This window comes from Notolepis coatsorum (genome assembly GCF_963971535.1).
Source record: "Notolepis coatsorum genome assembly, chromosome: 2".
Taxonomy (NCBI): Eukaryota; Metazoa; Chordata; class Actinopteri; order Aulopiformes; family Paralepididae; genus Notolepis; species Notolepis coatsorum.
The window spans coordinates 232,104,577-232,128,305 of NC_140166.1; the positions used below are offsets into that span (position 1 = coordinate 232,104,577).

Below are 23,729 nucleotides of genomic sequence, written 5' to 3' on the forward strand. Positions count from 1 at the left end.
AAATAAAGATCATTGCTTTAATAATAATAAAAATCATTGAAATTAAAGAGACTGTGTGGAACTTCTCTCTTTTCACCCATTAAATAATAGGTATAGTGTGCACGTTAACAGGTTCTCAAAGGTTACTCTTAACAAGAACATTTCCATGACCGTAATAGTATACTTGTGGTCACTAACCATTCCAACGGCCACACCATCATATTCAATCATAAGTAGAGAGCTGTCGTAAATCGTGGTGACCTCAGGGACCTCTCGATCCACTGGCTATTTGTCGAGAGACGCTGAGGTTGAAACGGGGAAAGACCACGAGACGGAGACAGTTAGAGAGTTGGACGAATCTCTACGCCTCGCAGCTTAATCACTCCTGGAGGAGCTGGTGTAGGTAGGAAACCCCCAGCTCCCCGGAGCGGACCCTTTAAACGGAGAGCTGTTCAGTAGTCTTGTACAAGGCTAAATTACTGGGATTTAACAGGTGGCGTCCAACGTGGCGTAATTTAGCCTTGTACAAGACTACTGAACAGCTCTCCGTTTAAAGGGTCCGTACGGTGAGGACAGAGCAGGTCTAACGTACCGTACGGTGAGGACAGAGCCGAGTCTAACGTACCGTACGGTGAGGACAGAGCAGAGTCTAACGTACCGTACGGTGAGGACAGAGCCGAGTCTAACGTACCGTACGGTGAGGACAGAGCAGGTCTAACGTACCGTACGGTGAGGAGAGAGCAGGTCTAATGTACCGTAGGGTGAGGACAGAGCAGAGTCTAACGTACCGTACGGTGAGGACAGAGCAGGTCTAACGTACCGTACGGTGAGGACAGAGCAGGTCTAACGTACCGTACGGTGAGGACAGAGCGGGTCTAACGTACCGTACGGTGAGGGCAGAGCAGAGTCTAACGTACCGTACGGTGAGGACAGAGCAGAGTCTAACGTACCGTACGGTGAGGACAGAGCAGAGTCTAACGTACCGTACGGTGAGGACAGAGCAGAGTCTAACGTACCGTACGGTGAGGACAGAGCAGAGTCTAACGTACCGTACGGTGAGGACAGAGCAGAGTCTAACGTACCGTACGGTGAGGGCAGAGCCGAGTCTAACGTACCGTACGGTGAGGACAGAGCAGAGTCTAACGTACCGTACGGTGAGGACAGAGCCGAGTCTAACGTACCGTACGGTGAGGACAGAGCAGGTCTAACGTACCGTACGGTGAGGAGAGAGCAGGTCTAATGTACCGTAGGGTGAGGACAGAGCAGAGTCTAACGTACCGTACGGTGAGGACAGAGCAGGTCTAACGTACCGTACGGTGAGGACAGAGCGGGTCTAACGTACCGTACGGTGAGGGCAGAGCAGAGTCTAACGTACCGTACGGTGAGGACAGAGCAGAGTCTAACGTACCGTACGGTGAGGACAGAGCAGAGTCTAACGTACCGTACGGTGAGGACAGAGCAGGTCTAACGTACCGTACGGTGAGGACAGAGCAGAGTCTAACGTACCGTACGGTGAGGACAGAGCAGAGTCTAACGTACCGTACGGTGAGGACAGAGCAGAGTCTAACGTACCGTACGGTGAGGGCAGAGCAGGTCTAACGTACCGTACGGTGAGGGCAGAGCAGAGTCTAACGTACCGTACGGTGAGGACAGAGCAGGTCTAACGTACCGTACGGTGAGGACAGAGCAGGTCTAACGTACCGTACGGTGAGGACAGAGCAGGTCTAACGTACCGTACGGTGAGGGCAGAGCAGAGTCTAACGTACCGTACGGTGAGGACAGAGCAGAGTCTAACGTACCGTACGGTGAGGACAGAGCAGGTCTAACGTACCGTACGGTGAGGACAGAGCAGGTCTAACGTACCGTACGGTGAGGACAGAGCAGAGTCTAACGTACCGTACGGTGAGGACAGAGCAGGTCTAACGTACCGTACGGTGAGGACAGAGCAGAGTCTAACGTACCGTACGGTGAGGACAGAGCAGGTCTAACGTACCGTACGGTGAGGACAGAGCAGGTCTAACGTACCGTACGGTGAGGACAGAGCAGGTCTAACGTACCGTACGGTGAGGACAGAGCAGAGTCTAACGTACCGTACGGTGAGGACAGAGCAGAGTCTAACGTACCGTACGGTGAGGGCAGAGCAGAGTCTAACGTAGCGTACGGTGAGGACAGAGCGGGTCTAACGTACCGTACGGTGAGGGCAGTGCAGAGTCTAACGTACCGTACGGTGAGGGCAGAGCAGGTCTAACGTACCGTACGGTGAGGGCAGTGCAGAGTCTAACGTACCGTACGGTGAGGACAGAGCAGAGTCTAACGTACCGTACGGTGTGGACAGAGCAGGTCTAACGTACCGTACGGTGAGGGCAGAGCAGGTCTAACGTACCGTACGGTGAGGACAGAGCAGAGTCTAACGTACCGTACGGTGAGGACAGAGCAGAGTCTAACGTACCGTACGGTGAGGACAGAGCCGGGTCTAACGTACCGTACGGTGAGGGCAGAGCAGAGTCTAACGTACCGTACGGTGAGGGTAGAGCAGAGTCTAACGTACCGTACGGTGAGGACAGAGCAGGTCTAACGTACCGTACGGTGAGGACAGAGCAGAGTCTAACGTACCGTACGGTGAGGACAGAGCAGGTCTAACGTACCGTACGGTGAGGACAGAGCAGAGTCTAACGTACCGTACGGTGAGGACAGAGCAGAGTCTAACGTACCGTACGGTGAGGACAGAGCAGAGTCTAACGTACCGTACGGTGAGGACAGAGCAGGTCTAACGTACCGTACGGTGAGGACAGAGCAGAGTCTAACGTACCGTACGGTGAGGACAGAGCAGGTCTAACGTACCGTACGGTGAGGACAGAGCAGAGTCTAACGTACCGTACGGTGAGGACAGAGCAGAGTCTAACGTACCGTACGGTGAGGACAGAGCAGGTCTAACGTACCGTACGGTGAGGACAGAGCAGGTCTAACGTACCGTACGGTGAGGACAGAGCAGGTCTAACGTACCGTACGGTGAGGGCAGCGCAGGTCTAACGTACCGTACGGTGTGGGCAGAGCAGAGTCTAACGTACCGTACGGTGAGGACAGAGCAGAGTCTAACGTACCGTACGGTGAGGACAGAGCAGGTCTAACGTACCGTACGGTGAGGACAGAGCAGGTCTAACGTACCGTACGGTGAGGACAGAGCAGGTCTAACGTACCGTACGGTGAGGACAGAGCAGGTCTAACGTACCGTACGGTGAGGACAGAGCAGGTCTAACGTACCGTACGGTGAGGACAGAGCAGGTCTAACGTACCGTACGGTGAGGACAGAGCAGGTCTAACGTACCGTACGGTGAGGGCAGAGCAGAGTCTAACGTACCGTACGGTGAGGACAGAGCAGAGTCTAACGTACCGTACGGTGAGGACAGAGCAGAGTCTAACGTACCGTACGGTGAGGACAGAGCAGGTCTAACGTACCGTACGGTGAGGACAGAGCAGGTCTAACGTACCGTACGGTGAGGACAGAGCAGAGTCTAACGTACCGTACGGTGAGGACAGAGCAGGTCTAACGTACCGTACGGTGAGGACAGAGCAGGTCTAACGTACCGTACGGTGAGGACAGAGCAGGTCTAACGTACCGTACGGTGAGGACAGAGCAGGTCTAACGTACCGTACGGTGAGGACAGAGCAGAGTCTAACGTACCGTACGGTGAGGACAGAGCAGAGTCTAACGTACCGTACGGTGAGGGCAGAGCAGGTCTAACGTACCGTACGGTGAGGACAGAGCAGAGTCTAACGTACCGTACGGTGAGGACAGAGCAGGTCTAACGTACCGTACGGTGAGGGCAGAGCAGGTCTAACGTACCGTAGGGTGAGGGCAGAGCGGGTCTAACGTACCGTACGGTGAGGACAGAGCAGGTCTAACGTACCGTACGGTGAGGACAGAGCAGAGTCTAACGTACCGTACGGTGAGGACAGAGCAGAGTCTAACGTACCGTACGGTGAGGACAGAGCAGAGTCTAACGTACCGTACGGTGAGGACAGAGCAGAGTCTAACGTACCGTACGGTGAGGACAGAGCAGAGTCTAACGTACCGTACGGTGAGGACAGAGCAGAGTCTAACGTACCGTACGGTGAGGACAGAGCAGGTCTAACGTACCGTACGGTGTGGGCAGAGCAGAGTCTAACGTACCGTACGGTGTGGGCAGAGCAGAGTCTAACGTACCGTACGGTGAGGACAGAGCAGGTCTAACGTACCGTACGGTGAGGACAGAGCAGGTCTAACGTACCGTACGGTGAGGACAGTGCAGAGTCTAACGTACCGTACGGTGAGGACAGAGCAGGTCTAACGTACCGTACGGTGTGGGCAGAGCAGAGTCTAACGTACCGTACGGTGAGGGCAGAGCAGGTCTAACGTACCGTACGGTGTGGGCAGAGCAGAGTCTAACGTACCGTACGGTGAGGACAGAGCAGGTCTAACGTACCGTACGGTGAGGACAGAGCAGAGTCTAACGTACCGTAGGGTGAGGGCAGAGCAGAGTCTAACGTACCGTACGGTGAGGGCAGAGCAGGTCTAACGTACCGTACGGTGAGGACAGAGCAGGTCTAACGTACCGTACGGTGAGGACAGAGCAGGTCTAACGTACCATACGGTGAGGACAAAGCAGGTCTAACGTACCGTACGGTGAGGGCAGAGCAGAGTCTAACGTACCGTACGGTGAGGGCAGAGCAGGTCTAACGTACCGTACGGTGAGTACAGAGCAGAGTCTAACGTACCGTACGGTGAGGACAGAGCAGGTCTAACGTACCGTACGGTGAGGACAGAGCAGGTCTAACGTACCGTACGGTGAGGACAGAGCAGGTCTAACGTACCGTAGGGTGAGGACAGAGCAGGTCTAACGTACCGTAGGGTGAGGACAGAGCAGGTCTAACGTACCGTACGGTGAGGACAGAGCAGGTCTAACGTACCGTACGGTGAGGACAGAGCAGAGTCTAACGTACCGTACGGTGAGGACAGAGCAGGTCTAACGTACCGTACGGTGTGGGCAGAGCAGGTCTAACGTACCATACGGTGAGGACAGAGCAGGTCTAACGTACCGTACGGTGAGGACAGAGCAGGTCTAACGTACCGTACGGTGAGGGCAGAGCAGAGTCTAACGTACCGTACGGTGAGGACAGAGCAGGTCTAACGTACCGTACGGTGAGGACAGAGCAGAGTCTAACGTACCGTACGGTGAGGACAGAGCAGGTCTAACGTACCGTACGGTGAGGACAGAGCAGGTCTAACGTACCGTACGGTGAGGACAGAGCAGAGTCTAACGTACCGTACGGTGAGGACAGAGCAGAGTCTAACGTACCGTACAGTGAGGACAGAGCAGAGTCTAACGTACCGTACGGTGAGGACAGAGCAGGTCTAACGTACCGTACGGTGAGGACAGAGCAGAGTCTAACGTACCGTACGGTGAGGACAGAGCAGGTCTAACGTACCGTACGGTGAGGACAGAGCAGAGTCTAACGTACCGTACGGTGAGGACAGAGCAGGTCTAACGTACCGTACGGTGAGGACAGAGCAGGTCTAACGTACCGTACGGTGAGGACAGAGCAGGTCTAACGTACCGTACGGTGAGGACAGAGCAGAGTCTAACGTACCGTACGGTGAGGGCAGAGCAGGTCTAACGTACCGTACGGTGTGGGCAGAGCAGAGTCTAACGTACCGTACGGTGTGGGCAGAGCGGGCCCGGTGCCGTTGCCAGACTCGAAGTGCTGGTGGCAGAACTGCAGCAGGCAGGGAAGGGAGCAGAAGTTCCGGACCGACCCGGAGCACTGCAGCTTCTCCGCCATGTCCCCCTGTTTCCTGCAGCTGTCGCAGCGAGCCATCTGGAGTGAGGAGAGTGAGAGGAGAGTGAGAGGAGAGTGAGAGGAGAGTGAGAGTGAGAGGAGGAGAGTGGGGTTAGAGGAGGAGAGTGAGAGGAGAGTGAGAGGAGAGTGAGAGGAGAGTGAGAGGAGGAGAGTGAGAGTGGGGTTAGAGGAGGAGAGTGAGAGGAGAGTGAGAGGAGAGTGAGAGGAGGAGAGTGAGAGTGGGGTTAGAGGAGGAGAGTGAGAGGAGAGTGAGAGGAGAGTGAGAGGAGGAGAGTGAGAGTGGGGTTAGAGGAGGAGAGTGAGAGTGAGAGTGGGGTTAGAGGAGGAGAGTGAGAGTGAGAGTGAGAGTGGGGTTAGAGGAGGAGAGTGAGAGTGAGAGTGAGAGTGGGGTTAGAGGAGGAGAGTGAGAGTGAGAGTGAGAGTGGGGTTAGAGGAGGAGAGTGAGAGTGAGAGTGAGAGTGAGAGTGGGGTTAGAGGAGGAGAGTGAGAGTGAGAGTGAGAGTGAGAGTGAGAGTGGGGTTAGAGGAGGAGAGTGAGAGGAGAGTGAGGTTAGAGGAGGAGAGTGAGAGTGGGGTTAGAGGAGGAGAGTGAGAGGAGAGTGAGAGTGAGAGTGGGGTTAGAGGAGGAGAGTGAGAGGAGAGTGGGGTTAGAGGAGGAGAGTGAGAGTGAGAGGAGAGTGGGGTTAGAGGAGGAGAGTGAGAGGAGAGTGAGAGTGAGAGTGAGAGTGAGAGTGGGGTTAGAGGAGGAGAGTGAGAGTGAGAGTGGGGTTAGAGGAGGAGAGTGAGAGTGAGAGTGGGGTTAGAGGAGGAGAGTGAGAGTGAGAGGAGAGTGAGAGTGGGGTTAGAGGAGGAGAGTGAGAGTGAGAGGAGAGTGAGAGTGAGAGTGGGGTTAGAGGAGGAGAGTGAGAGTGAGAGGAGAGTGAGAGTGAGAGTGGGGTTAGAGGAGGAGAGTGAGAGTGAGAGGAGAGTGAGAGTGGGGTTAGAGGAGGAGAGTGAGAGTGAGAGGAGAGTGAGAGTGGGGTTAGAGGAGGAGAGTGAGAGTGAGAGTGGGGTTAGAGGAGGAGAGTGAGAGTGAGAGGAGAGTGAGAGTGGGGTTAGAGGAGGAGAGTGAGAGTGAGAGTGAGAGTGGGGTTAGAGGAGGAGAGTGAGAGTGAGAGTGAGAGTGGGGTTAGAGGAGGAGAGTGAGAGTGAGAGTGAGAGTGAGAGTGGGGTTAGAGGAGGAGAGTGAGAGTGAGAGTGGGGTTAGAGGAGGAGAGTGAGAGTGAGAGTGAGAGTGGGGTTAGAGGAGGAGAGTGAGAGTGAGAGGAGAGTGAGAGTGGGGTTAGAGGAGGAGAGTGAGAGTGAGAGTGAGAGTGGGGTTAGAGGAGGAGAGTGAGAGTGAGAGTGGGGTTAGAGGAGGAGAGTGAGAGTGAGAGTGAGAGTGGGGTTAGAGGAGGAGAGTGAGAGTGAGAGGAGAGTGAGAGTGGGGTTAGAGGAGGAGAGTGAGAGTGAGAGTGAGAGTGGGGTTAGAGGAGGAGAGTGAGAGTGAGAGTGAGAGTGAGAGTGGGGTTAGAGGAGGAGAGTGAGAGTGAGAGTGAGAGTGGGGTTAGAGGAGGAGAGTGAGAGTGAGAGTGGGGTTAGAGGAGGAGAGTGAGAGTGAGAGTGGGGTTAGAGGAGGAGAGTGAGAGTGAGAGTGAGAGTGAGAGTGGGGTTAGAGGAGGAGAGTGAGAGTGAGAGTGGGGTTAGAGGAGGAGAGTGAGAGTGAGAGTGAGAGTGAGAGTGGGGTTAGAGGAGGAGAGTGAGAGTGAGAGTGGGGTTAGAGGAGGAGAGTGAGAGTGAGAGTGGGGTTAGAGGAGGAGAGTGAGAGTGAGAGTGAGAGTGAGAGTGGGGTTAGAGGAGGAGAGTGAGAGTGAGAGTGAGAGTGGGGTTAGAGGAGGAGAGTGAGAGTGAGAGGAGAGTGAGAGTGGGGTTAGAGGAGGAGAGTGAGAGTGAGAGTGAGAGTGGGGTTAGAGGAGGAGAGTGAGAGTGGGGTTAGAGGAGGAGAGTGAGAGTGAGAGGAGAGTGAGAGTGGGGTTAGAGGAGGAGAGTGAGAGTGAGAGTGAGAGTGGGGTTAGAGGAGGAGAGTGAGAGTGGGGTTAGAGGAGGAGAGTGAGAGTGAGAGTGAGAGTGGGGTTAGAGGAGGAGAGTGAGAGTGAGAGTGAGAGTGGGGTTAGAGGAGGAGAGTGAGAGTGAGAGTGAGAGTGAGAGTGGGGTTAGAGGAGGAGAGTGAGAGTGGGGTTAGAGGAGGAGAGTGAGAGTGAGAGGAGAGTGAGAGTGGGGTTAGAGGAGGAGAGTGAGAGTGAGAGTGAGAGTGGGGTTAGAGGAGGAGAGTGAGAGTGAGAGTGAGAGTGAGAGTGGGGTTAGAGGAGGAGAGTGAGAGTGAGAGTGAGAGTGGGGTTAGAGGAGGAGAGTGAGAGTGAGAGTGGGGTTAGAGGAGGAGAGTGAGAGTGGGGTTAGAGGAGGAGAGTGAGAGGAGAGTGGGGTTAGAGGAGGAGAGTGAGAGTGAGAGTGAGAGTGAGAGTGGGGTTAGAGGAGGAGAGTGAGAGTGAGAGTGGGGTTAGAGGAGGAGAGTGAGAGTGAGAGTGGGGTTAGAGGAGGAGAGTGAGAGTGAGAGTGAGAGTGAGAGTGAGAGTGAGAGTGGGGTTAGAGGAGGAGAGTGAGAGTGAGAGTGGGGTTAGAGGAGGAGAGTGAGAGTGAGAGTGAGAGTGAGAGTGGGGTTAGAGGAGGAGAGTGAGAGTGAGAGTGGGGTTAGAGGAGGAGAGTGAGAGTGAGAGTGGGGTTAGAGGAGGAGAGTGAGAGTGGAGTGAGAGTGAGAGTGGGGTTAGAGGAGGAGAGTGAGAGTGAGAGTGAGAGTGAGAGTGGGGTTAGAGGAGGAGAGTGAGAGGAGAGTGAGAGTGAGAGTGGGGTTAGAGGAGGAGAGTGAGAGTGAGAGTGAGAGTGAGAGTGGGGTTAGAGGAGGAGAGTGAGAGGGAGTGAGAGTGAGAGTGGGGTTAGAGGAGGAGAGTGAGAGTGAGAGTGGGGTTAGAGGAGGAGAGTGAGAGTGGGGTTAGAGGGAGGAGAGTGAGAGTGAGAGTGAGAGTGAGAGTGGGGTTAGAGGAGGAGAGTGAGAGTGAGAGTGAGAGTGGGGTTAGAGGAGGAGAGTGAGAGTGAGAGTGGGGTTAGAGGAGGAGAGTGAGAGTGAGAGTGGGGTTAGAGGAGGAGAGTGAGAGTGAGAGTGGGGTTAGAGGAGGAGAGTGAGAGTGAGAGTGAGAGTGAGAGTGGGGTTAGAGGAGGAGAGTGAGAGTGAGAGTGAGAGTGAGAGTGAGAGTGGGGTTAGAGGAGGAGAGTGAGAGGAGAGTGAGAGTGAGAGTGGGGTTAGAGGAGGAGAGTGAGAGTGGGGTTAGAGGAGGAGAGTGAGAGTGAGAGGAGAGTGAGAGTGGGGTTAGAGGAGGAGAGTGAGAGTGAGAGGAGAGTGAGAGTGGGGTTAGAGGAGGAGAGTGAGAGTGAGAGTGAGAGTGAGAGTGGGGTTAGAGGAGGAGAGTGAGAGGAGAGTGGGGTTAGAGGAGGAGAGTGAGAGTGAGAGTGGGGTTAGAGGAGGAGAGTGAGAGTGAGAGTGGGGTTAGAGGAGGAGAGTGAGAGTGAGAGTGAGAGTGGGGTTAGAGGAGGAGAGTGAGAGTGAGAGTGGGGTTAGAGGAGGAGAGTGAGAGTGAGAGTGAGAGTGAGAGTGAGAGTGGGGTTAGAGGAGGAGAGTGAGAGTGAGAGGAGAGTGAGAGTGGGGTTAGAGGAGGAGAGTGAGAGTGGGGTTAGAGGAGGAGAGTGAGAGTGGGGTTAGAGGAGGAGAGTGAGAGTGGGGTTAGAGGAGGAGAGTGAGAGTGAGAGGAGAGTGAGAGTGGGGTTAGAGGAGGAGAGTGAGAGTGAGAGTGAGAGTGAGAGTGGGGTTAGAGGAGGAGAGTGAGAGTGGGGTTAGAGGAGGAGAGTGAGAGTGGGGTTAGAGGAGGAGAGTGAGAGTGGGGTTAGAGGAGGAGAGTGAGAGTGGGGTTAGAGGAGGAGAGTGAGAGTGAGAGGAGAGTGAGAGTGGGGTTAGAGGAGGAGAGTGAGAGTGAGAGTGAGAGTGAGAGTGGGGTTAGAGGAGGAGAGTGAGAGGAGAGTGGGGTTAGAGGAGGAGAGTGAGAGTGAGAGTGGGGTTAGAGGAGGAGAGTGAGAGTGAGAGTGGGGTTAGAGGAGGAGAGTGAGAGTGAGAGTGAGAGTGGGGTTAGAGGAGGAGAGTGAGAGTGAGAGTGGGGTTAGAGGAGGAGAGTGAGAGTGAGAGTGAGAGTGAGAGTGAGAGTGGGGTTAGAGGAGGAGAGTGAGAGTGAGAGTGAGAGTGGGGTTAGAGGAGGAGAGTGAGAGTGAGAGTGGGGTTAGAGGAGGAGAGTGAGAGTGAGAGTGGGGTTAGAGGAGGAGAGTGAGAGTGAGAGGAGAGTGAGAGTGGGGTTAGAGGAGGAGAGTGAGAGTGAGAGTGAGAGTGGGGTTAGAGGAGGAGAGTGAGAGTGAGAGTGGGGTTAGAGGAGGAGAGTGAGAGTGAGAGGAGAGTGAGAGTGGGGTTAGAGGAGGAGAGTGAGAGTGAGAGGAGAGTGAGAGTGAGAGTGAGAGTGGGGTTAGAGGAGGAGAGTGAGAGTGAGAGTGAGAGTGGGGTTAGAGGAGGAGAGTGAGAGTGAGAGGAGAGAGGGGTTAGAGGAGGAGAGTGAGAGTGAGAGTGAGAGTGGGGTTAGAGGAGGAGAGTGAGAGTGAGAGTGAGAGTGGGGTTAGAGGAGGAGAGTGAGAGTGAGAGGAGAGTGGGGTTAGAGGAGGAGAGTGAGAGTGAGAGTGAGAGTGGGGTTAGAGGAGGAGAGTGAGAGTGAGAGTGAGAGTGGGGTTAGAGGAGGAGAGTGAGAGGAGAGTGAGAGTGGGGTTAGAGGAGGAGAGTGAGAGTGAGAGTGAGAGTGGGGTTAGAGGAGGAGAGTGAGAGGAGAGTGGGGTTAGAGGAGGAGAGTGAGAGGAGAGTGAGAGTGGGGTTAGAGGAGGAGAGTGAGAGTGAGAGTGAGAGTGAGAGTGAGAGTGAGAGTGGGGTTAGAGGAGGAGAGTGAGAGGAGAGTGGGGTTAGAGGAGGAGAGTGAGAGTGAGAGTGAGAGTGGGGTTAGAGGAGGAGAGTGAGAGTGAGAGTGGGGTTAGAGGAGGAGAGTGAGAGTGAGAGTGAGAGTGGGGTTAGAGGAGGAGAGTGAGAGTGAGAGTGAGAGTGGGGTTAGAGGAGGAGAGTGAGAGTGAGAGTGAGAGGAGGAGAGTGAGAGTGAGAGTGGGGTTAGAGGAGGAGAGTGAGAGTGAGAGTGGGGTTAGAGGAGGAGAGTGAGAGTGGGGTTAGAGGAGGAGAGTGAGAGTGAGAGTGGGGTTAGAGGAGGAGAGTGAGAGTGAGAGTGAGAGTGGGGTTAGAGGAGGAGAGTGAGAGTGAGAGTGAGAGTGGGGTTAGAGGAGGAGAGTGAGAGTGAGAGTGGGGTTAGAGGAGGAGAGTGAGAGTGGGGTTAGAGGAGGAGAGTGAGAGTGAGAGTGAGAGTGGGGTTAGAGGAGGAGAGTGAGAGTGAGAGTGAGAGTGGGGTTAGAGGAGGAGAGTGAGAGTGAGAGTGAGAGTGGGGTTAGAGGAGGAGAGTGAGAGTGAGAGTGAGAGTGGGGTTAGAGGAGGAGAGTGAGAGTGAGAGTGAGAGTGGGGTTAGAGGAGGAGAGTGAGAGTGAGAGTGAGAGTGAGAGTGAGAGTGGGGTTAGAGGAGGAGAGTGAGAGTGAGAGTGGGGTTAGAGGAGGAGAGTGAGAGTGAGAGTGGGGTTAGAGGAGGAGAGTGAGAGTGAGAGTGGGGTTAGAGGAGGAGAGTGAGAGTGAGAGTGAGAGTGAGAGTGAGAGTGGGGTTAGAGGAGGAGAGTGAGAGTGAGAGTGAGAGTGGGGTTAGAGGAGGAGAGTGAGAGTGAGAGTGGGGTTAGAGGAGGAGAGTGAGAGTGAGAGTGGGGTTAGAGGAGGAGAGTGAGAGTGAGAGTGAGAGTGAGAGTGGGGTTAGAGGAGGAGAGTGAGAGTGAGAGTGGGGTTAGAGGAGGAGAGTGAGAGTGAGAGTGGGGTTAGAGGAGGAGAGTGAGAGTGAGAGTGAGAGTGAGAGTGGGGTTAGAGGAGGAGAGTGAGAGTGAGAGTGGGGTTAGAGGAGGAGAGTGAGAGTGAGAGTGGGGTTAGAGGAGGAGAGTGAGAGTGAGAGTGAGAGTGAGAGTGAGAGTGGGGTTAGAGGAGGAGAGTGAGAGTGAGAGTGAGAGTGAGAGTGGGGTTAGGGTTGACATTAGGGCTGTTGTCAAAATTGGCCAACAATTACGTTTGAATATTCAAAAAAAAATTATTGATTGTTATTTCCGTTGTCGTTATTGTTGTTGCCGTTACTATGTCCTGTGAAGTCCTGTTTATTAGTGTGGGTGACCTGGCGAAGCCAGGTTGCAACCCACACTATACATATCCATACTCTTTTTATTTATTCTTTATTCCACCGATTTTGCAAACACTTTGCAACACGTAAGCGTTCGCGCCCCATACACGTGAAAGGTATCAAAACGAGCGGCTTGCCTATGGCAACACCGGTCTCCGAACTCGTAAAGTTTCACCGCACCGTCTGGCTACGAATCGACTTTAAACGGTAACATTTCAGAAATGCATGCAATTTAGAGTGCGAGATCCACCGATTTTCCAAACAACACTCGTGCCAGAGCGTTCGCGCCCCATACACGTGAAAGGTATCAAAACGACCGGCTTGCTCCAACTCGATGTGCTATTCGAACTCGTAAAGTTTCACGGCACCGTCTGGCTACGAATCGACTTTAAACGGTAAAATTTCGGAAATACAGTGCAATTTAGAGTTTCAAACACTTTGCAACACGTAAGCGTTCGCGCACCATACACGTGAAAGGTATCAAAACGAGCGGCTTGCCTATGGCAACTGCGGTCTTCGAACCCGTAAAAGTTTCACCGCACCGTCTGGCTACGAATCGACTTTAAACGGTAAAATTTCGGTCCCATTGGGAATGCATTGCATTTTAGAGTGTAGCAGCTGAAATAATCTTTTTCCCCCTACCTTGGGTGAATTGCGAGTGTGATCTCAATTTTGGACGTAGAAATAAAACAAACACATCAAAACGATGACACGGCTGTCATCCCGCTCACAAAAGAAAAATAAATGGAATTGGACATTTCTATCTCAACTGACGACCATTTGTTTGAAGGTTCTCCTCCCCATTGACCGCCATGCAATCGCCCTCTAGAAATCAAATTTTTTTTAGCCTTCTGTTCCGATCGCCGAAGGAGTGCCACAATATCGCACGAATGCCACAATCTCGCGCACAACCCTTCGCCTACTCGTTGTAGTGCTCTTGTGCGAGTCTCAACGCTTCATCTCTTATAGTTTTCTTTTAATCAACGTGACAATGCAGTCATGTAAAGAAATTTCAGAATATGCAAGTCATTGTGCTCATGGCTGATTGGTTCAGGCTTAACAGCTGTGAGGCTCAGGGCTCATGGCTGAGCTGACCTGCCAATGACATCATCCACTTAACCCATCATTGGCCATCACTGTGTTGCACTACTGAATTGCTGGACAGCGCCCTCTGTCTTGTGGGTTGTGTCATTGTACTCAGTAGGGATATCCTCTTTCATTTTTCATTGGTCCATGTTGACCACCTTTCATTGGTCGATGTTGACCACTCCCCCGATCCTTAGACCACGCCCCCTTAGGCCACACCCCCTTAGTGTATCTCTTGAACCGTTTGTCGTAGAGACTTGCGGATTGTGCCATTGGTCGATGTTGACCACCTTTCATTGGTCGATGTTGACCACTCCCCCTGTTGACCACCTTTCATTGGTCGATGTTGACCACTCCCCCGATCCTTAGACCACGCCCCCTTAGGCCACACCCCCTCAGTGTAACTCTTGAACCGTTTGTCGTAGAGACTTGGGGATTGTGCCATTGGTCGATGTTGACCACCTTTCATTGGTCGATGTTGACCACTCCCCCGATCCTTAGACCACGCCCCCTTAGGCCACACCCCCTCAGTGTATCTCTTGAACCGTTTGTCGTAGAGACTTGCGGATTGTGCCATTGTACTCGGTGTAATAGTGTAATAGTGTGTAATAGTGTAATAGTGTGTAATAGTGTAATAGTGTAATAGTGTGTAATAGTGTAATAGTGTGTAGTAGTGTAATAGTGTGTAATAGTGTAATAGTGTGTAATAGTGTAATAGTGTGTAATAGTGTAATAGTGTAATAGTGTGTAATAGTGTGTAATAGTGTAATAGTGTGTAATAGTGTAATAGTGTGTAATAGTGTGTAATAGTGTGTAATAGTGTGTAATAGTGTAATAGTGTAATAGTGTGTAATAGTGTAATAGTGTCTAATAGTGTAATAGTGTGTAATAGTGTAATAGTGTGTAATAGTGTAATAGTGTAATAGTGTGTAATAGTGTAATAGTGTGTAATAGTGTGTAATAGTGTAATAGTGTAATAGTGTGTAATAGTGTAATAGTGTGTAATAGTGTAATAGTGTAATAGTGTGTAATAGTGTAATAGTGTAATAGTGTGTAATAGTGTGTAATAGTGTAATAGTGTGTAATAGTGTAATAGTGTGTAATAGTGTAATAGTGTGTAATAGTGTAATAGTGTGTAATAGTGTAATAGTGTGTAATAGTGTAATAGTGTAATAGTGTGTAATAGTGTAGTGTGTAATAGTGTAATAGTGTGTAATAGTGTAATAGTGTAATAGTGTAATAGTGTGTAATAGTGTGTAATAGTGTAATCGTGTGTAATAGTGTAATAGTGTAATAGTGTGTAATAGTGTAATAGTGTGTAATAGTGTAATAGTGTAATAGTGTGTAATAGTGTAATAGTGTAATAGTGTGTAATAGTGTAATAGTGTGTAATAGTGTGTAATAGTGTAATAGTGTGTAATAGTGTAATAGTGTGTAATAGTGTGTAATAGTGTAATAGTGTAATAGTGTGTAATAGTGTAATAGTGTAATAGTGTGCAAGTGTAATAGTGTGTAATAGTGTAATAGTGTAATAGTGTAATAGTGTGTAATAGTGTAATAGTGTGTAATAGTGTAATAGTGTGTAATAGTGTAATAGTGTAATAGTGTGTAATAGTGTAATAGTGTGTAATAGTGTAATAGTGTGTAATAGTGTAATAGTGTGTAATAGTGTAATAGTGTAATAGTGTGTAATAGTGTAATAGTGTAATAGTGTGTAATAGTGTAATAGTGTGTAATAGTGTAATAGTGTGTAATAGTGTAATAGTGTGTAATAGTGTAATAGTGTAATAGTGTGTAATAGTGTAATAGTGTGTAATAGTGTAATAGTGTGTAATAGTGTGTAATAGTGTGTAATAGTGTGTAATAGTGTAATAGTGTGTAATAGTGTGTAATAGTGTAATAGTGTGTAATAGTGTAATAGTGTGTAATAGTGTAATAGTGTGTAATAGTGTGTAATAGTGTGTAATAGTGTAATATTGTGTAATAGTGTAATAGTGTAATAGTGTTGCGGGTTGTGTCATTGCACTCAGTAGGGATATCCTCTTTGATTGGTCTATGTTGACCACTCCCCCGATCCTTAGGCCGTGCCCCCTTTTTGTATCCTTTGAACCGTTTGTCATAGAGACTCGCGAGAGACCCTCTCCCCCGTTGGCCGGCGGTGCACAGGCGTCACCCACACTTTCACAATTTCCCCCGCGCGGAATTGTCTAGTTGTTGTTATTACTGTATTGCAGTGTTTCCCATTTATTACCCCACAGTTTTATTATGAACCGAAATTTTCTTTTTTTAGTATTAAATTTAAAAAAAATGTATATAAAGTTTGCCAATAGGGATGTATCAGTAGTATTGGCAGTGGTAGTAGTCGTAATAGTAATCCAGTATATCTTTTTTTTTTTTTTTTTTTTTTTTTTTAAGTTGAACACAGGTAACCACTTTTGCTTAATTTCTTTGATGGCTCAAATGTCTGCTCTAGTGCAGTGCTTCCCAAACCTCTCCTCAAGACACCCCAGCCGTTCCATGTATTTGTTAAATTCCACCACCAGCACACCTTGATTCAACTAATAAAGGGCTAGTTAAAGGCCCACTTGCATGTTGTATTTTTGTTCAATAAACAATATGACTAGGCGACTTTCATGAAGATCAAAATTATCGAAATTGACCCAGTTTTAGCGTTTTTATCAAACATTTTGTCCGCCCAACCACAATCACCACGCACATGGATATTTTAATCCATGGTTCATAGCGTGCATGTGTCATCTTAATGATGACGTCACACAAGGTACAGGGCAGCAGGGGGCGCTGAGAATCACAGGCAGGTAGTGGCAGGAAGCAGAGCCTTCTTGTTACTACTAGCCGAGGATCTAGGATCTGTTTCACCTAACACTAGTGCTCCGTGATCATAGCCATTTATCTCTAAAGCTAACCACTATTTGTAAAAGCCACAACCACGTTACCATATTTGTAATAATGTAAATCATTGTGTCGTTGTACATATTGTGTATATAACGTTAGTAGCTAAGTTAGCTAGCTTGCTAGCCAGCATTCTCAAAACTCCTAACATGCCCTGTTTAAAATGGTTCTCTCCTCTTTGTATATCTTTGTCCTCACAAACAAAGTATTCTGCCAGGGAACTTATGGACACGACAGTAGTAGTAGTTAGGGATGTCCCGATCCGATCACGTGATCGGGGGCCGATTTTCAGAAGATCGGGATAAAAAAAAATAATAATAATTAATTCAACAAACATGACCATGTTCACGTCCTAAACTCATACTGAGGCCTTAGTTTTGGTTTTAAATTGCATATCATCATTCATTTATTTGTCACACAGAGCAGAAGAATTTTGCCAAAACAAACGCATTTCCTTTGATTTAATTATACATCAAATGATTTATGTCAAGGATGAGGGACATCCACTAGTTGCAGAACTTGCAGTCACCTGATCTTTACAGACGATGGCGCCATTGCTCTCATGAAGCAGCAGGTTGGAGGTGGAGTTTTTAGATTACTCTGGTTGCAATGCCTCGCTTGAATGAAGTTAACTTTTCACCTGGATAACCTCAACATTCAGGGTGAATGTAATGTGAGAAATTGGGATAAAAAAAATTAAAAAATTAAAATAATTCTTTTTAAAGGGGAACTATTTTACAATTTCTTTCACTATTTGGGCACTTTTACACAATTCCTGTGAGTCTATGGAACACCTCTGTAATTTTCTTAATTTTTTTATTCATTGTTTTGTATTTCTAATCAAGTCCTCAAAAACAGCATTTTTCTACCTCAAGATCTCGAGACGTTTTGAGCCTGGGCTTCAACCACTGTGTGCAGCTCATCATGTACCTGATGCCACACAGCCACATTATCATGCAGCGGTGTCTCTCTGACATCACAAATCATCACATTTTCAAATGACTCAGTTCAGTGAGGGTGAATATTGTGAGAGGAGAATTGGAAGAATGCGCCAATATGAGAATTAGAGACATAGATCATATTAATATAAGTTCACATAGCTAGGAAACAATGCTAAACACTCAAAAAGGCCATTTATAAGATAGTTCCCCTTTAATAAATCTTTTATTTTTTATTATTTCAGATCGGGAAAGATCGGTATCGGTACTGTAGATACTCAAAATCACATGATCGGGAGCAAACATTTTTTATCGGGACATCCCTAGTAGTAGTTATAAGGTGTTTGAGCTTGTAACGTTAACGTTAGTTAGCTATTGAGAGAAAACGGTGCTTTTTCAATGTATGTGATGTATAGATTGGGGAGAGATGACCACAGCTAAAATGGTAGATCGAAATGTGCATGGAAGCAGGAGACGGTGATAGAACGGTGGTGGAACCAGTGGTTTCACAGGCACAGGCCGCGTCAGCGAGGGTTTTGTTATGAATTCCTTAGAAGAACATCTGAGATTAGAGTGTACTGTCTCCCAGGACAGGAGGGAGAGAGGTTCATCTTAATGAAACGTGAGTTTATTAGTGTTAAAGGTTATGCAGTTGTCATGACAACACGTCGCATGACAACCAGAAGGCAGGGCCGTCGTTGCGACGACGAACCTCTATAAGTCGAACGGTGTTTCCGGGTGTAAGGCAGACCAGAATCTGACCAAGAGCGAGTAGGACTGAGATCACACAGAGGAGAGACTCTTCCTCCTCCACCACGGAGGGGGGGGGGGTAGGGAGAATGCCACATCATCATTACAGTAGCTTCGGCTAACACGAGGAGGGTTCGGCTAACGAACAGGCCTGAACACTATTGGACTGAACAGCAAAAGGACGATAATCTGAACACACCGAAAGATCATTAGAATAGACTCTTCAAGGACAATAACATCTGTTAACATTTGAGCTGAGGTTTCTGTTTAGAGAAATAAAACCACGCTTTTCCTTGTAAGGTATTTCACGTCGTCGAAGTGTCGAATTCTTACGGAGGTGGGGAAGTATTATGGTTTATGGATTGCACTAACGGGGGAGATAAGGATCTTATCTACCAGTATCGGAGACGTCAGGACCATTAAAAGTACACAACGCAGAGGAATTGGATGGAGGGCCAAACAGACGAAGACGTGATACTGGCCAGTTTGATCAGAATCTTACAGTTGGTGCCGTGACCCGGATTTGCAAGAGATTAAAACAACGGGAACAGTTGGTTGTTGATGACAGCCGGATTTGCAAGAGATAAGAACAACGGATAAAGACTTTTTCAATAATGGGGCGACAGTGGACAACAGTCATCAATGTGTGGGAGAATCATGATCGAAGCAAGGCCGGCCAGCCCTGGGAGAGAGCGGCGAGTCGAGCGGTCAGGAGGCGAACCAGCGCTGTAGGGGAAACAGCGCTCCGATAAAAAATGTGAGTTCACTGTGCACACGGTTGTTTTGATCTTTCAAGCCAAATAAAAACGAACAGATAGTGAATCCGTAAACGTAAACATTTCTAGTTCGACAGAGAGAATGCCAGCTGTAATAATATGAGCAGAGAGCCATGGTGAAAATCGAGGGTGTTATCTACAGAGAATGAAAAGCAAACGAGGCAGGCTGCACAGTTTTGGTTTAAGGAGGGTAAATGCGAGATGAGGAAAGGGGGGGGGGGGCGCTTGAATCAGATCGAAAAATTGTTGATGGCGGGACTGTTTTCATAACAGAAGGAAAGTCGAAAGGAGATTGTACCAGTGTGTATTATGTCCGATCAGGCAAGAGTATTAGTCTGAGAAAGCGTCCCCTGATAATGGATAGGAAAGAGAGGAAAAACAGCGGTGTTTTCAGGCCTTGGAAGGAAGGGCAGCGGCCGTTTGTTGAGAGAGTAGCCATTTGCACCGAGTCAAAATGGCCGCAGAGCCACGAGGGGTTTAGAATCAGGAAGTGACACGTCAACTAAACCACCATAGAGGAGGAGTAGGTCGCCACCTAGTGGTGGAGGGGGGGTAGTGCTGGGGAGTTTTCATTACCCATAGGGGAATATTTAGCACAGAGAGTGGATTATTATTATAATAATAATATTAGATATAGAGTTTAATTAGACAATGATTAAATAAGAATTGCACAGAAAGATGGTGCAGTTATTTGAATGGGTTAATTAGAATAAAGAGGGAGTTTGAATTCCAGTGGGGCCTTCTCACACCTAATAAATAGGCAGAGTCTTGAGGGGACACGTCACCAGAAAGAACTGGCGCGCGCTGGGGGTCACCCGTGGGACAAACGTAGAGCGCCGAGTGGGTATCGTTTAGCTGCTGGTGTCACGCCGGAAGACAACAAAACAGGGAACAGCCCTGTAGGATTAGATATGGGTGTTGAGAAGGTGGGGGACTAATAGAGAACAAATAGGGGCTTGCAGAGGAAAAAAATATTTAGAGAACGAGCTGCAGGCCCAAAGCCATGGTAGACTAATAGCAAAACAAGGGAAGTCGAATGGACAGACGACTGCCGGTGTTGTGTTTCTGCTTTCAAGGGGGGAATGACACCGACAGCGATGGAGATGGCCAGGAGACAGACTGGAGGAGGAGGAAGCCGCAGGGGCCAGGCACCGCAGCCTGGTACACAGATGATCCACGACGAGAGGGAGGAGACGGCGGCGGTGGAGGAGCAGATGTGGAGAGGACAGCCAGAGACACTGAGCAGTAGCAGACCAGGGGGGACATTTTTGCCTAGGGGACCGCGCCCTGGGAGGGGGACCAGCTCAGGAAAGGAGCCGTCACTGAAAGGGGCCCTTGCCCTAGAAGACGGGACCGGCCCGAGATGGGAGGTGTACTGTAAGAGAGGGAAGGGAGCGCTCTGATTTGGACGTGGGGTACCGAATAGGGGGGCCGAAGGGTTTAGGTGTGTCGTCTGAAAAGTTGCAATCTGTGTTTTTCTCTGTCTCTCTCTCTCTCTCTCCTCCATGACCGTTGTTTATCCTTTCTGGTTTGGGTGTGATGCGGGTAATGGAAAACAAAAGGAAAACAGCAGACGGCGGGGCCCTAATTGTTATGAGTCTATTTTTGTGTATAATTAATTGAAAAACCAAGTAGTCTTATGATTCTGAGGGGTGATAAGAATCAAGGGGGGATTGAGAGAAAACGGTGCTTTTTCAATGTATGTGATGTATAGATTGGGGAGAGATGACCACAGCTAAAATGGTAGATCGAAATGTGCATGGAAGCAGGAGACGGTGATAGAACGGTGGTGGAACCAGTGGTTTCACAGGCACAGGCCGCGTCAGCGAGGGTTTTGTTATGAATTCCTTAGAAGAACATCTGAGATTAGAGTGTACTGTCTCCCAGGACAGGAGGGAGAGAGGTTCATCTTAATGAAACGTGAGTTTATTAGTGTTAAAGGTTATGCAGTTGTCATGACAACACGTCGCATGACAACCAGAAGGCGGGGCCGTCGTTGCGACGACGAACCTCTATAAGTCGAACGGTGTTTCCGGGTGTAAGGCAGACCAGAATCTGACCAAGAGCGAGTAGGACTGAGATCACACAGAGGAGAGACTCTTCCTCCTCCACCACGGAGGGGGGGGGGGGGTAGGGAGAATGCCACATCATCATTACAGTAGCTTCGGCTAACACGAGGAGGGTTCGGCTAACAAACAGGCCTGAACACTATTGGACTGAACAGCAAAAGGACGATAATCTGAACACACCGAAAGATCATTAGAATAGACTCTTCAAGGACAATAACATCTGTTAACATTTGAGCTGAGGTTTCTGTTTAGAGAAATAAAACCACGCTTTTCCTTGTAAGGTATTTCACGTCGTCGAAGTGTCGAATTCTTACGGAGGTGGGGAAGTATTATGGTTTATGGATTGCACTAACGGGGGAGATAAGGATCTTATCTACCAGTATCGGAGACGTCAGGACCATTAAAAGTACACAACGCAGAGGAATTGGATGGAGGGCCAAACAGACGAAGACGTGATACTGGCCAGTTTGATCAGAATCTTACACTATCGTGGTAGCCCGTTTCGTGACCGAGTGCATCAGTCATGAAAGGGGCTACTATCGTAGCAACATGCCGTGACGTGTAGCTTGCTAGCCGGCATGATGCGTGCAGTGCTTTGCCCCACAGGTCTGAGAAGAGGACCTACACATTTTACTCGTTTCCGAAACTCTTTTACATGCCCCGATTTAAAATGGTTCACGACAGTAGACATAATGCTAACGTTAGCGGGGTAACGTTAACGTTAGCCAGAGCCATATAGCTAGCTTGGTACTATGACCCGTGACGGGGATAAGGCGACAGCCCACAGACCAATAGCGCTGCTGTACTGAACAAAAGGCTGTCACAGTGAAAGGGTTAACCGGCTGTCGTGTGGCAGTGAAAGGGTTAATTAAGGTCCCCTGAGTTTGCTCTGAACAGGGTACATCTGCATGTTGCTGTGATGCCCCTCTAGCTCTGAACAGGGTACATCTTGTTGCTGGGATGCCCCTCTAGCTCATGGGATGAACAGCAGCCTTGCAGAGACCTCGACCTCCAACCTTTTTGTCAATCGAGTTGTAGCGGTGTTTTATCCTCGCTCTTTGCCTCGTCTTGTTGTCTTATTGTTACGATTTCATATGCCGTGTGATTTTATTTCTGTGTGTAGCACACAGTTGCCTTTCGAGGTCCCCCTGGCGTGTGGGTCGGATCCAGACTTCCTGGGTTACAGGAAGAAACCAAGTGGAAAGCTGGACAGCCGCGCCCCCGGATTCGGGGTGTGGTCCGACTGGCCAGACCTGAATGACCTATGCGGCTGGTCCAACGTGGCCCTGGAGTGGGTGGGGCCGGACTCAGACGCCGTTAATGTTTCTGAGGAGATCATCTCTGACCCTACCATCTCTGTGAAGGCCACCATTGACATCTGTGGAACGTGGCATGAACTGCCACTTACCAATGCCCGTGGCCATCTCATGTCGGCACAACAACAACGCCAACGTCAACACTGTACTGAGCTTAAACTGCAAGGGAAGCTTGCCTGTCTCCCTGCCGCTGACCACTCTGTCTCCCTGCCTGCTGACCACTCTGTCTCCCTGCCTGCTGACCACTCTGTCTCGCACGCAGTTTAACAAAATTTAGCTATTGATGAGAGCATCATCATCTTCACTTTAAAAGCTAGGCTACAGGTTATACCATCGATGCTCAACCTTTCCATCTGGCTCCCTGGCAGGCATAGCCCACACTGCATACACCACGGTCACCAACAGACAACAGAAACCATGTCTCACATACTCAATGGCTGTCATGCATACAAAGGGCTCTACATTTGTAGGCCTGATAGGATCGTGGATCTGATTGCAGACAGTGTCAGTTCCACACTCGGGTCACCTGCAACATATAAGCTGTATAAGCAAAGCACACCAGTGTGAAGCCATGTATGTTCAATCTGTGTAGGGACAATTCACTGTTCTCTGATATTTCAAACACCCCCGATGTTGTTGTTGTTAATGAGAATAACAGAGAGGTTCTCATCCTAGAAGTTGGCTGTACGTTTGACTGCAGTCTAGAGGAAGCCTTTACAACCAAAATGTTAAAGTATCAACTGTTAGACCATACCATATCACAACTTGGCTACAACTGTAAACTTTTAGTCTTCATATTTGGAAGCCTGGGTCATGTTCATAAGTTGGGTGTTAGAGGCCTTCAGATGGCCGGCCTTCTGAAGAGAAGAGCCAAACAATTAGCAAGATATTGGCAGCTGGGCAATTTGGAGAAGACGCTGCTATCTGTATCCATGAGCTGTGTGTAGATTGTCAGGTTCATCATCCATGTGAGTCTGTAACTTTGGGTGCCATTGTTAATTTGGGCACGAATGTATCAGAATAACCCACAATGTACAAGTGCACCGATAATATTTGTGTCCTTTAAACATTGTATTTATGTGGACATAAATAAAGATTCTAAATGTGTGTGTGTGTGTGTGTGTGTGTGTGTGTGTGTGTGTGTGTGTGTGTGTTAGAGCTGTTTCCCCGAAGCCTGTTTTTGGGCTTCGAAATTCATCAGAGTTTTTCGAACGGACATTCAAACCTTCGTTTTTAATTACAAAAATTTAAATGTAATTTTTTTTTAATAAATAAATGTATATAAAATATCCTCAAACTGGCGGCTACGTGGCGTAGTGGGCAAGGCGCTCGCCACGAAATCTGGAGACGCTGGGCTCGCCTGTTCGATCCCAGCGCTCCACATTTGCTTTCAGTTTAGCTGGTCGTCCACAGTAATACACATTGGCCGTATTACGGGGAGGGAAACTGAAGGGTGGGGATCGGGCGTTGTGGACAGCGACTCCTACAGGTCGGTTGGTGCGCCTGCGCAGTAGAATCAGGAAGTGTCGGGGGCAGCGTGAGCCTCCCACGCGTTACTCCTCGCCACTGAGAGATCGAGCTGCGCAGGTGAAAAGATGCGACTGCTG

General features: G+C 49.4%; 1 protein-coding gene across 1 annotated transcript in view; it reads right to left on the reverse strand.

The window, feature by feature from the left end:
- The window catches only part of LOC311223880 (uncharacterized protein), a 137,943-nt gene that overhangs the window by 61,926 nt on the left and 52,288 nt on the right, over positions 1-23,729 (reverse strand). The window contains exon 14 of the mRNA XM_084308642.1: positions 5,645-5,835. Within this exon, the coding sequence (XP_084164768.1) occupies positions 5,645-5,835 (191 nt within the window). The remainder of the gene's footprint in view (positions 1-5,644; positions 5,836-23,729) is intronic.